Below are 12407 nucleotides of genomic sequence, written 5' to 3'. Positions count from 1 at the left end.
GGTGTGTGTGTGTGCGTGTGTGTGTGTGTGTGTTGGTATAATTAGCTCGTTTCGTAGATGAAGGAGCCGTAAAGGAAACTGTTTCCTCTGGTTTCAGTTTTTCTGAAACTTTATCTCTGCTCTGCAGGACAAACTTCCTTCCTGTAATCACCTTCACTTCGCCGCCTGCCGGCATCATGAGGGCCGCGGCCTAATTAAAGTTTCTCTTTTCTCTTGACCCACAGCAGGCGCTCGTCCACAGGAGCTGAGACTGAAAGGATTATTCTGCAGATTAATAAATGAATTAAGACATTAAAGACGCTGACAGCTCAGCTGGTTAAGAAACGCTGCTGCTGTTTCAGAAATAGAAATAAATCTGCTTCCTGACGCCGTTTGAAATTAATCAGAGCAACAAAAAATAATCCCTCCAGTTTGTTTGACTCGCAGAAGGAAAATCAAGAGTTGTTGTTTGGTTCAGTGATTTATTAGGAACCAGGGGTTCACAACCTGCGGCTCGGGGCCAGAAGGTTTCGTTTCAGTAACTTTGTCTGTTCTTTCTAACTGAAGATCCAAAAACAAATTCAGATTTTCAACAGTTTTTAGTTTATTGCCACAATATCAGCATTGAATTCCCACAAAGATTTACTCTAAACGTACCAAGAATGTTAAATCTGTTTTCTTGTCATCAAATTTAAATCTATGAACTTTTTTTATTTTTACACCATTTTTTTTCTCACAGAATAAAAAGATCTGCCGTCTTTTTGCTAAAGTTTTCTGCTCACATCCGATGAACAAAGCGTCCGCGGTTGTCATGGCAACGGGAGCAGGCGAAGTGAAACCTAAAGGATGCAGTTTGTGGGTTTTTCCTGGATTCTGTTTTTATTGTGTTGAGACAGAAACACAGAAACAGCAGATTAATATTTCAAACTCTTCAGTAAATGAGATAAAATCATTTTCTCCTCTTTGCCACCCAGAAATCTGAACAAGCTGCTGCTGCTGATTTTACCAGTGAAACCAGTTAACAGAGTCAGGCTGTTAACTGGTCCAGTGTTTCTGAAGCTGAAACTTTAACAGTTACTCTAGATTCATGTAATAAAACGGTTATTAATCATTTAAAAGTCAATTATTATTGTTTGGATTATTTATTTATGTTTTTTTATTCTGTCTCTCATGTTTAGTTGTTAATAAAACAAAAATCACAAAATTCTCTGTTTCTCTGTTTAAAGGGAAATATGAAACATTTGTTGAATTAGTGACAGAAATAATATTTTTTTTCATATAAATCTAAATTTTTCCTTTCTAATTTTTTGACCTCTGATTGGGTTTGTTTCTGTTTTTCTTTATGTACCAAACAGAACCTTAAACATGGACCTGCTTGGTTCTGGGCGGCTCTGATGTTATGATTAATGCGTTAATGTAGGAGGTTATTATTATTATTGATGCAGCAGAGGGAGAGTTTCTGGTTCAGATGGATTCCAGCCTCTCAGCCTGAAGAGCCTGGAAATGTGGAGGAAGGATGAAAAGAGATTTAGTCCAACAGAACCGAACAAAGAAACATTTAAATAAAACAACTTTCAGTTTAAATGGAAACATGAGAATAAAAGACCTGAAGCTGCGGTGAGTGGGAGGAGAGCAGGACCGACGGTGACGATGATGGTGATGATGATGATGATGATGACTCAGCGGCTCACATGGAGCGAACGCCGCCTCAGGATAAAACCCACAGCTCCCAGTCTGACCATCATCACCAGTGCAGCTCCTAAAGCTGCTTCCAGTTTAAGGCGACATTCAGATCAGAAAAAATTCGACCAAAATCTGTTTTTTCCCCAAATGCAGCAAATATTTAACTTTATTTATCTATTTATTTATTTTTACTCTTTCTATTGATGTTCCAATATTCTCAGTTCTGATGAATAAAAATCAAATGAAACAAAAAAATCCAAACACCTATAGATCATAACAAAATGACCTTTGACCTTTCCAGTGACGCTTCCACATGTCTTGGTGATTTTCTCTCTCCTTCTGTTGCAACCATGGAAACGGCTCTGACGTTTCACTTCCTGTTGCTTTGATCAGCAAACTGAACATTTGTTTTAAGGATGTCTGCAATCAAAAGACGAGACAGGAGATTATAAAATGAAAATATGAATCATTTTTATTCTGAGAACAATAATAAAGTTTGTTCTGGTTTCCAGTCTGGCGGTAGATTTAAAACCAGCTGATTCAGATTAAACCAGATTAAACCAGATTAAAACCAGATTAAGCCTGTTCCTGTGTTTTTCAGACATTACCCCAAGACGTCGTTCACCATCGTCACCGACACGCCGGAGAATCTGCGGCTGCGGCAGCAGAGCGAGCTGCAGAGCCAGGTGAGCAGATCCCCCTCCGCCCTGCGGGGGGCGCCACTCATCACTCAGTCAGCAGGTTACGAATATTAGGACCGCGCTAAGAAAATAAAATAAATAAAAATATGAGAATAAAACCATAATATTACGACTTTAGTCTCATATTATCATGACTTTAACTTGTAATTTAATATTTTTATATTTTTATGTTTTCTTTGTGGGGCCCTTTTCCCATCAACGCTGCAGTTCAGTGTTTTCCTTCTGCTCTGTTTTCTCACATTTAATATTAAAGTTATGAATAACAGATTAAATCCAACTCAGATTCCCTACAGCAGGAAACTGTAACCATGGTAACGATTTCAGTAACGATTTCCCAACTTTTCTCCATCAAGCTGTGTAAACTAGGCCAACACAACAGGATCACAAATTTACAGCTAAATTCATCCATTCATCAACTATGAATGGATGAACTGCTTTAAAGATGAACATGAAACAAAACATAAAACCGTTTCATTTAGAAATCAGGAGGAAACGGATCAGTAACTCAGGCTAAAGGAGCCCCAACCAAATATTTAAACATTTCTATTGAAAATGTTTTTATTGATCTGATTCATGTGAATGAAACCGTCCAGCTGGTGAACCGGGTTCGGTTCTGCCTGAGGTTTAACCTGAATCAGTTCAGTTCTGATTCAGGTTAAATTCCTGTTGAGTTCCATCCTGGATCAGAACCGGCTGCCGTTCCCCAGGCCTCCTCAGGGGGCGCCGCGCCGCTCTGAGTCACTGAGCGACGCGGCGGCCATATGCCGTCATCAGCCAGCAGGCTGACACAGAGGGACAGATGTCCACTCAGCAGTCTGAGCAGGACACGCTGAGCGCCAGGACACTTTGATTCAAACAGCAAAACAAAACATGGAAATAAAGAATTTAGAAAATTCAGAACAAAAATGCAACAATTTAGGAAACCGAACAACAAATTTCTCTCAGCTCTCTTGTCTGAGATGTTGGGAATATTTTTATTTCTGCAGAAAGAAAAATACTTGAGTTGATTTGGAGATGAGCTAAAAATCCTTCCCAGATTGTTGAGCAGCAGCAGTTGCTTCTGATATCTGATCCTGAGAAAACAGAAAGCTGAGCTGCTTTTTCCCTCTAAACCCAGTTACAGTATGAAGTATTATAAATCTGTTCTGGTTCTGGTTCTAAACATGTTGCAGTTCTTTGCTGTGATCTCGGTGGAGGTCCGGTCTCTCTGACCCGTCCTGCTCAGCTGCGTCAGAACGTCTTTATTCTGTCTCTTCACATTACAGCGTCTCTCCTGGAGGAGCCAAACACGCCTGATGTGTGTGTGAAAACACACGTCTGTTCAGCAGCGACCCACTTCTGAGCCATGATGTCACATGATCATGTGACCCGATGATGTTTGTGATTCATCGCTTCAGAATCCAGATTATTTCTGTAGATGTGAATGAAAACCTGAAACAGATTCAGTTTAAACATCAGATTCATTTACAGCCTGAACCAGCAGAGGTTCTGTTCAGCAAACCTGGTTCTGTTCAGCAAACCTGGTTCTGTTCAGCAAACCTGGTTCTGTTCAGCAAACCTGGTTCTGTTCAGCAGCTCTGGGTTTAGTTTACGGCCTGGTCCCAGTCTGCTGCTGGTCTTAATGGGCCGTTACTGGTGACCGATGGACGTTACGTTTCCCCTGAAGGAGAACCTGAAGGTCAGCGGAGCGTTAACGGAGCGTTAACGGAGCGTTAACGGAGCGTTAGCCGTCTCTGTGCTTTAACTGGACCGTGAATCATCTGCTGAGGTTCTACTGAACCATGAAGGGTTAATGGAAACGGTTTGATGCTTCGCTGCAGTTAGAATCCTGACCCAGACGATCAGAACATCCTGACAGGTTTAATCTGTAGCTCACAGGATGTTCTCATGTTCTCCGATTCTGTTCTGCTGCAGGTTCTTTCAGGTTCCTTCTCACAGAGTGAAAGATTCACTGTGACATCAGCCGTCTGTCAGAACGTTGACGGTTTTAAAAACGGACCAGAACCAACATCGTATTGATCAGCTGAAGGTTTTCTAGAAGCAAACGTCTGGGCACCTCTACCGACTGACCTTTGACTTTTATAGGTCAAAGGTCAAGAAAAGGGCGGCTAACATATCTGCAGACCCCACACATCCTGGACACAAATGGTTCAGATATTTACCTTCACAGAGAAACTCTTACTTCTGACTGTTTCTCTATTAGACATTAATATTATTTCCACTAATTCAACTTCCTCTGTTTAAACACTGTAAATAAATATTCACTCAATTCTGTCATATTTTCTCTTCTTCATGTAAAATGTTTTCATTGAGAGGAAATGAAACCAGATTCTGACCTGACTGGAGGTAAAGCAGCTAATAGTTCAGGAAAATTAGCTTCTATATTTGGACTATAAACACAATAAACCTGGTTTTTATTCTGATTATTAGGTTTTCATAAGATATTAATTGGGGGATAAATTGATACATTTTCTGAAACTACCCATTCAAAGGTAAAGAGTGGAATTTGGAAAATATTCAAAGTTTATCATTCTAGGAATTAATGGGCATTTATGGTAATTATCTTTAAAATCAGTAATTTAATCAAACAGAAATAAACATGTTTTGTTATTTTCTCTGTTGTTGATCTTCAGAGGATCGTGGTTCTATAAATCATCTGCATGCAGAAGAACGACAGAAATAAACTGTTTAGTCCAGATAAAACAAAAACCTTTTTTTAACTGAGTTTAAAGTTTTTACAGTGAAACTCCAGGATTATCGACCATGAAACGTTTAAAACGTTGAAAAGGCTTTTTAAGCCCAGCGGGTCAGTGGAGTGGGTCGGCAGTGAGTGTGTGTGTGTGTGTGTGTGTGTGTGTGTGTGTGTGTGTGTGTGTGTGTGTGTGTGTGTGTGTGTGTGTGTGTGTGTGTGTGTGTGTGTGGGCTGGTCATCAGGAATAGAAACCAGGCCTGATGAAGGTAACAGCCTCCTCTCACCGCCAGGCTGGCAGCGCTCCAGTTCCTCCTCCTACACTTTGCTTTTATTTTCTCTGTTTGCTGAACCAAAAGGATCTGATCTGTAGAAACAAACCTTCGTCCTTCTCATCCCAACTGGTTCTGCACTGGTTCTGCTTGTGACTTAAAGGAAACGCCAAGCACACACACCTCCAAATTGCACCTGCACTAGTTGAGGTCGAAGCACCATGGACGCCAGACTGTCAAAATAAAACATCATCATCATCATCATCATATTTTCACACCAGGAGCCGATTTTCTTCTCACTGAATGTTTTTTAGATCCTGGATTTAAAATCTGATGTTTTCAGCTCAGAGAAACAAAAACTGAACTTTCAATCAGAGCTGTGTGTGTTTTTCTCTCTGCAGGTGAAATATAAGAAGGACTTTGAGGAGAGTAAAGGTCGCGGGGTCAGCATGATGACCGACACTCCAGAGATGCAGAGACTCAGACGGACTCAGGAGCAAATCAGTAACGTATGGAGACCCATTCCTGTCCGCAGGGTGTGGGTGTGTGTGTGTGTGTGTGTGTGTGTGTGTGTGTGTGTGTGTGTGTGTGTGTGTGGGGGTGTGTGTGTGTGTGTGTGTGTGTGTGTGTGTGTGTGTGTGTGTTCGGCGGCGGTGTGTTTCGGTCAGTGAGCTCTCTCTATGATCTACTTGCTTCCTGCTTCAGTCTTTAATGTTTCTGATCAACAAACTGTCAGATTTTAATATTCAGACTTTTTCAGCAATTTGTGACTGAAATTTGATTTTCAGACTGAAATAATGTTTTTGTCTCCTGAAGTCAAACAGAAAAGTTTTTTACCGAATCAAACGGATCTGTGTGATTTTTCTTGTTTTGAGACAAAGAGTGTTTATGCAGACAGATGCTCCACTCGTCAGTCCAGATGACGACGTCCTGGTGAAGTATGTTTCTGATTTACATTTATTTCACACACATCGCTCTGTATCAAACATGACAAAAAGCTGATTTTTATTTAAACATCAGACAAAATAAAATATGAATATTAATATAAATAAACCAAAACAATAAAACTCAGATGTTTGTAAAGGTTTATGTTAATCCTGCTGGATATTTTTATTAATTTTTTAGATATTCTCAGCTAATCTGCTTAACAGCAGTTTTATTTTCTTGTTTTCTATCATATTTGCTGAAGCTTTTTAGAAAATGTTGCCTGATGTTTTGCAATAAAGAATAAAAAGTGAAGGATAAAATGAGAAAACATTATTTTTATGTAGAAAACAATAAAAGCAGGAAATTCTTCCGATCTGCCATCATGAACATTTTATTCCTCTGCAGCTCATTTCATAAATATCTCAGTTTTACATTTTTCTTATTACCTGAGCGAGTGATGACATCACTGCCCACCTAAAACTAAAACTGTTTTCATGGAGTCGTATTAAACTCTAAATCCTGTTAAATATATTTTTCATCTCTCTGTGGATGTGAACTGAGAAGAATCTCAGTTCTCTGTTTTCTGTTTTTAGCTTTTCCTGCAGCAGATGGTCGTCTGGTTCTGGTCACACCTTCATGTTTACCAGAACCATCTGACGGGTCGGTACCGCTGCCAGGATACCTGCTGGAGTCGCTCTGATCCCCGAGGTGGAGCAGAAATAAATCCTCAGTCTCTCCGTCTGTCTCAGACATGATGGCTTCATGTTCCTCTGATGGAAAACATTTAATGAGAGAAATAATGTCACATTTAAACAAGTTCTCAGGTTTAGTTTAACTTAGATTTTCTTCATTCTAACTTCAGGCGAACAAAATCAAACATTAACAGTTTTATTATTTACTAAACTAAACTAGTTTTATTCAGTTATCAGGTCAAATCTCACTGCAGGGACAGTTTGTTACATTCCTCCCACCGTATGAGCTCAACCTTCAGCACTTCATACCACACACACACACCCCTACACACACACACACCCCTACACACACACACACCCCTACACACACACACACCCTACACACACACACACCCCTACACACACACACACCCTACACACACACACACACACACTGTGAGTGTTTGAGATGAAGGTCTGGTCCAGATAAGCTCTGAAGTGTTGGGCTAAATGTGGAATCCAGCGGTGATAAGACAAACCGGCGTTGAACCATCAGGCGGTTCGTAACGAGGCGTTCAGGCTCAGTCAGGAGAAGTTAGAGGTGAATCAACATCCTGGAAGGTTTTTAAATATCAAAACCAAGAATCCATTTCTTCAAGGTGAGACGTGACGAATCTGCAGAGGTTTGAATCCAGAAAAACTCAGAGGAAACGTCGGGACTTTAAATCGTTTCCTGAAGAAAAGAGGAAGGCTGGAGGTGAGGAAGACTCTGCTGGACATGGAGGGACAGCCAGAGGTCAAAGGTGAGTTCAGGAACAAGATTCAGTTCAGATGGAAGAGATTTTACAGATAATAGAGAAATATTAGAGGAAAATGATCCCTGATGGGAATCAACATGGAGGCCAACAAGGTCAAACTGTGACCTTGAAAATCTTAACAGCAGAAATATTTCAGTTTTTATTCATTAAACTTCATGTTGTTCTAAGAGCTGAACATCAAATATAATCTGTATAGAACCAGCAGTGTTCTCCTCTTCATCACCGAACCGAAGGTTAAGTTTTTATTGTGTTTAGAAAAAACAGAAAAATAAACATATTTGTAATAAACTGATGATTTTCCTCAGAAACCAGAATGGAGGCAGAAAACGACTCGACTGCTTCAGCTTCAGGCGGAGGGAAGGAAAAACTGCAAACAGTGGAGGGAGAGAAAGAAGAGTTTCATCAGGAGACGAAGGAGAAGATGGAGGATGAAGAGGAAGAGGAGGAGGATGAAGAGGAAGAGAGGAGGAAGACGAGACAAAAACAGTGAAACATTTGGGACTTTGGGAATCTGAGGTGAGAATCTGATCTGCAGCTTCATGACTTTTAAATTTAACGTTTTAATAAACGTTTGAGTAAAATGTGTAAATTTTCTTTAAATATGTTGATTTTGTAAAAATGATCCATTAAAGTTAAAACTGGAGAAGAATTTAATCAGAACCTCTGAGAGCAGCAGAACCTCCAGCGGTTCGGTTCTCCTGAACATGTCTGGCCATCTGATCCACCTTCCTGTTCCAGGCTCTGAGTTCATCCTTTCATTCAGGGTTTCCTGAGTGAAAGGATGACATCATCAGCTTCCTGATGATGTCATCGTCAGTCAGACGCTGCAGTTTCTTCTTCATGTGTTTGTCCAGTTTCTTCTTCATGTGTTTCTCCTCCTGGTCCTCCAGGCTGCAGACGTGAAGCCGCCGCTGCCGGATCCAGAGTTTAACCGCAGATGCAGTTTGATCCTCAGTGATGTGAGTTCACAACGTTTATCCTGCTGGTTCTGAGGGGCCCAGCACAGCACTGGCAGACTTTGACTAGGCCTTTGCAATGCCTTGATTTAGCTTCTATTCCAGGGTTTGTTATGGGGCGGTTCTGGTGACCCGGGTTCTGGTCAGGAGGTTCTGGTGACCCGGTTTTGGTTCGGTTAGGATGGTAAGAGAGATGAGCTCGGCTGAATGGAGACGCAGGATGTGGGAGGAGCTGCTGTTGATTCAAACTCAGCAGATAAAGATGTGAGGTCAGCCTGCTTTAAATAGGCCGTTTCTGCTCCTCCTCTTTTCTCTTTTCTCTACTGGATCAATCTGATATCTGGATCTTCTGGCTCTGATGCTAACAGCCACCCTGAAGGACACTCGACCCCAAAATAAGTCTGTTTCCATGGAAACGACAGCTATTTCAAAGATTTGTTCGTTTTCCGTCAGAAAATCAGCTGGAGGAGAAAATCTGCCTTTTGAAAACGTTTCTGCTGTTTCTGTATTTCCAGACTAAACTAAACATCCACGTCAAGTTTAAACTGTCTTTGACTAAAATCTACTTTATTTATTATTTAAAAAGGAAATTAAATGTTGTAACTCTTCTAAGAGTCTATATGGATCTCCAGTAGCAGTCAGTGTTGCAGCGGTTGTTATGTTATATATATTCTATAACAGTGTTCAGTTTGGCTTTGGCTTCCAGTGGAAATAATCAGACTAATAATAATAAATGATTATTTTTATCTTGTCTAGCTGCAGGTTTGTGTGCTAATGCTAACGCTAATGCTAACGCTAGCTCTGCTGTGCTGCAGGTCCGGTATAAGGAGGACTTTGAGAAGATGAAGGGTCAGAGTCTGTTTGTCCCTGGAGCCGAACTCATCCACTCCAGGAACATCAGCGCTGTGATCTCTGAGGTCTGAACTCGCCACTGAAGGTCACATGACCTGGTCTGCTTCCTGTTAGCCTGACGCTCTCTGTCTCCAGTCCAAGTACAAGGAGGACGGGAAGAAGGAGGCGAATCTGTCTCTGTACTCCGTCCTGCCTGAGACTCCAGAGACGCAGCGCGCCAAGGAAGCTTCAGAGCTGCAGAGCGAGGTCCAACGTCTTCACTAGACCAGAGTCACCAGTAACCAGATAACTAAATAATCAAAAAAACCAGTAACCAGATAACCAGATAATCAAATCATCACTGCTTCAATCACATAAAATATCATTTATTGAGCTTCTGCAGAATCTAAAGCTGCAGCTGTTAACCTTTAATCAGTCAGCTGATCGATACCTGAAGGAATAATCAGTTTGTTGGTTTTATTGGAGGAATAATTTTTATTTTATTTGTTTTTAGATCAAGTATAAAGGGAATGTGAAGACGGAGATTTCTTCCTCTCTTTACTCTCTGCTGCCTGAAACCACAGAGACCCAGTTTGTGAGAGAGCTGACGGAGATGCAGAGCGAGGTCCGACTGGTTCTGGTTCTGCTCCAGATTGGGTCAAATGTTTGTATTTAACCAATAATTCACCAATAATTCTCTGCCTGCAGAACAAATACAAGGAGGAAGGCAGGAAGGAGATGAGCAGCAGTTTGTTCTCTCAGCTTCCTGAAACCAGCCAGACGCAGCTGGCCCGAACCGTCCAGGACCTCCAGAGCCAGGTACCGGACCGGACCAGAACCAGAACCACCATCTCAAACCTCTGTGTCTGGTTGGCTGCAGATCCTCATATTAACTCAGAGGTTTTCAGAGGCTGAAGGTATAAAATAGAGCAGATTTGATGTAAAACCTTCAGCCTTCCTGTTAGCAGGTGAAAGTCTGGATCTCTCTGAATGAACCACAGAATGTCTCAGCATGTGGTGAAAACACGTCGTCCTTTTAAACGTCTTTCCTGATGTCAGTGTCTGAGATGTTCAGGTCATCTGGTAACTTTATGCATCTGAAACCAGCAAATCGTCTGGAGCTGAAATCCATCAGATCAATTCTTCCTTCGTCTCAACGTTTCATTTTCCATTTGTAGTTTAGACTTTCTGGTGTTTCCGTTCAGACATGCAGATTGTTCTCTGATCTGACTTTGTTCTGTTTCAGAAAAAGTACCAAGAAGACGGGAAGAGGAAGGCGTCCGTGTCGCTGTACTCCCAGCTGCCAGACACGCCGGAGATCCAACACGCCCTGGAGGTTTCCCAGCTGCAGAGCGACGTACGCAAACACACCGGGCCTCGGGCCGGTCCTGGTCCGACTGGGCCTCGGGCCGGTCCTGGTCCGACTGGGCCTCGGCCCGGTCCCAGTCCAGATCTAAAAACATGTCTTCATTTAACCGTTACCATCCTCCATCCTTCCTCACAGATCAGCTGCAGGATTCAGTTTCTGCTCTGACGTTTTCATCTCGTTTCGTCTCCAGGTGAATTATCGCTCCAAGCTGCTGGGAAGAGGAGCTGCTTCCTCCCTGTACTCCCAGCTGCCTGACACCACAGAGATCCAGTTCGCCCGGGAGATGACGGAGCTGCACAGCGAGGTACCACACACACACACACACACACACACACACACACACACACACACACACACACACACACACACACACACACACACACACACACACACACACACACCTACACACACACAGCAGGACATCTGGAAAAAGTCCTGATTTATTAAATATTATGAATTTTTATACATTTTTCCACTGCGCCTCCAGAGTTCCTGGTATCTTTTACGTCAGCAGTTCTTCAGGATTTCTGATGTTTCCTTCAAACATTTTCTTCTTTCTAACTCTTGAAAAATAATATTATTTAATAAACTCCAACTGCTTGAATTCAAAATGTAATTAAATGAGATCAGGACCTTCAGCAGCATGAACTCAATGTTTAGCAGTTTCAAGGTTCAAATCTTAATCAGAAGTTTAAAATGAAATCAGATGTTTTATTTCAATCAACACATAAATAAATCAGCATGAATCTTCCTTCTGGCCTATTTAAAGTAATTTCTTTTCCTCTCAGAGTAAATACAAGGAGGGCGGCAGGAAGAGCCTGTCTCAGAGTTTCTACTCTCAGCTGCCAGAAACGGCAGAGACTCAGTTTGCTAAAAGTGTTTCTGATCTGCAGAGCCAGGTGAGACGAAGGTGTCAGAGAAAAGCTGCAGCTGTTCTGGAACATCTGAACATTCAACCCGTTTGATTTCAGACCAGATACAAGGAATCCGGGAGGAAAGGCGGGAGCTCCAGTCTGTACTCTCTGCTGCCGGAGACGATAGAAACGGTTCGAGCCAAAGAGGTTTCTGAGCTCTGCAGCGAGGTAAAACACCGCTGACGATCCCACTGAACCCAGAGAAACCAGTAGAAACCAGAGATTATCCACAAATATGAGACTGGAAACAACTTACTGTCTCTTTAAGTCTGCTGTTTGTATCAGACGTTCTGCTCTCTGGGTTCGATCTGCAGCTGAAGTATAAAGAAGACGGCAGGAAGGATGCGAGCGTCAGCCTGTACGCCGTCCTGCCGGAAACCATGGAAACGCAGCGAGCGAAGGAGGCGTCCAGCCTGCAGAGCCAGGTCCGCCGCCGAGCGTCGACCCAATTCTGAAACACCAGGATGTCACTTTAGACGTTTACGCTGAATTTATAATAATCTGATAACTTTGAGTTATTTATGGGATTCCTCAAGGCTCTGTCCTGAGGCCATTTCTAGTTTTCTTTAAAAATATTTCCAACTGTAATGTTTGTTT

General features: G+C 42.0%; 1 protein-coding gene and 1 long non-coding RNA gene across 13 annotated transcripts in view; both read left to right on the top strand.

Moving 5' to 3' along the window:
• nebl (nebulette) overlaps positions 1–12407 on the top strand; it is a 54082-nt gene that overhangs the window by 11556 nt on the left and 30119 nt on the right. For 7 of the 12 annotated variants that reach the window (XM_023326123.1, XM_023326125.1, XM_023326124.1 and 4 more), the window contains exons 1-11: positions 8177–8256; positions 8631–8699; positions 9512–9613; positions 9684–9794; positions 10042–10152; positions 10236–10346; positions 10774–10884; positions 11087–11200; positions 11685–11795; positions 11868–11978; positions 12125–12235. In XM_023326123.1, the coding sequence (XP_023181891.1) occupies positions 9539–9613; positions 9684–9794; positions 10042–10152; positions 10236–10346; positions 10774–10884; positions 11087–11200; positions 11685–11795; positions 11868–11978; positions 12125–12235 (966 nt within the window). In that variant the 5' untranslated portion in view covers positions 8177–8256; positions 8631–8699; positions 9512–9538. Of the gene's footprint in view, positions 1–2263; positions 2349–5725; positions 5834–8174; positions 8257–8630; positions 8700–8801; positions 8966–9511; positions 9614–9683; positions 9795–10041; positions 10153–10235; positions 10347–10773; positions 10885–11086; positions 11201–11684; positions 11796–11867; positions 11979–12124; positions 12236–12407 lie in introns of those variants that run through there. The other 5 variants (XM_023326130.1, XM_023326131.1, XM_023326119.1 and 2 more) reach the window with 4 other exon arrangements.
• LOC111606211 lies at positions 5925–8172 on the top strand. The gene is made up of 3 exons (XR_002751960.1): positions 5925–6262; positions 6845–7725; positions 8046–8172. It is a non-coding gene; the product is annotated as an uncharacterized LOC111606211 (long non-coding RNA).

Source organism: Xiphophorus maculatus, chromosome 21, assembly GCF_002775205.1.
Source record: "Xiphophorus maculatus strain JP 163 A chromosome 21, X_maculatus-5.0-male, whole genome shotgun sequence".
NCBI classification, from domain to species: Eukaryota; Metazoa; Chordata; class Actinopteri; order Cyprinodontiformes; family Poeciliidae; genus Xiphophorus; species Xiphophorus maculatus.
This window is presented reverse-complemented; position numbering and strand designations above follow the sequence as displayed.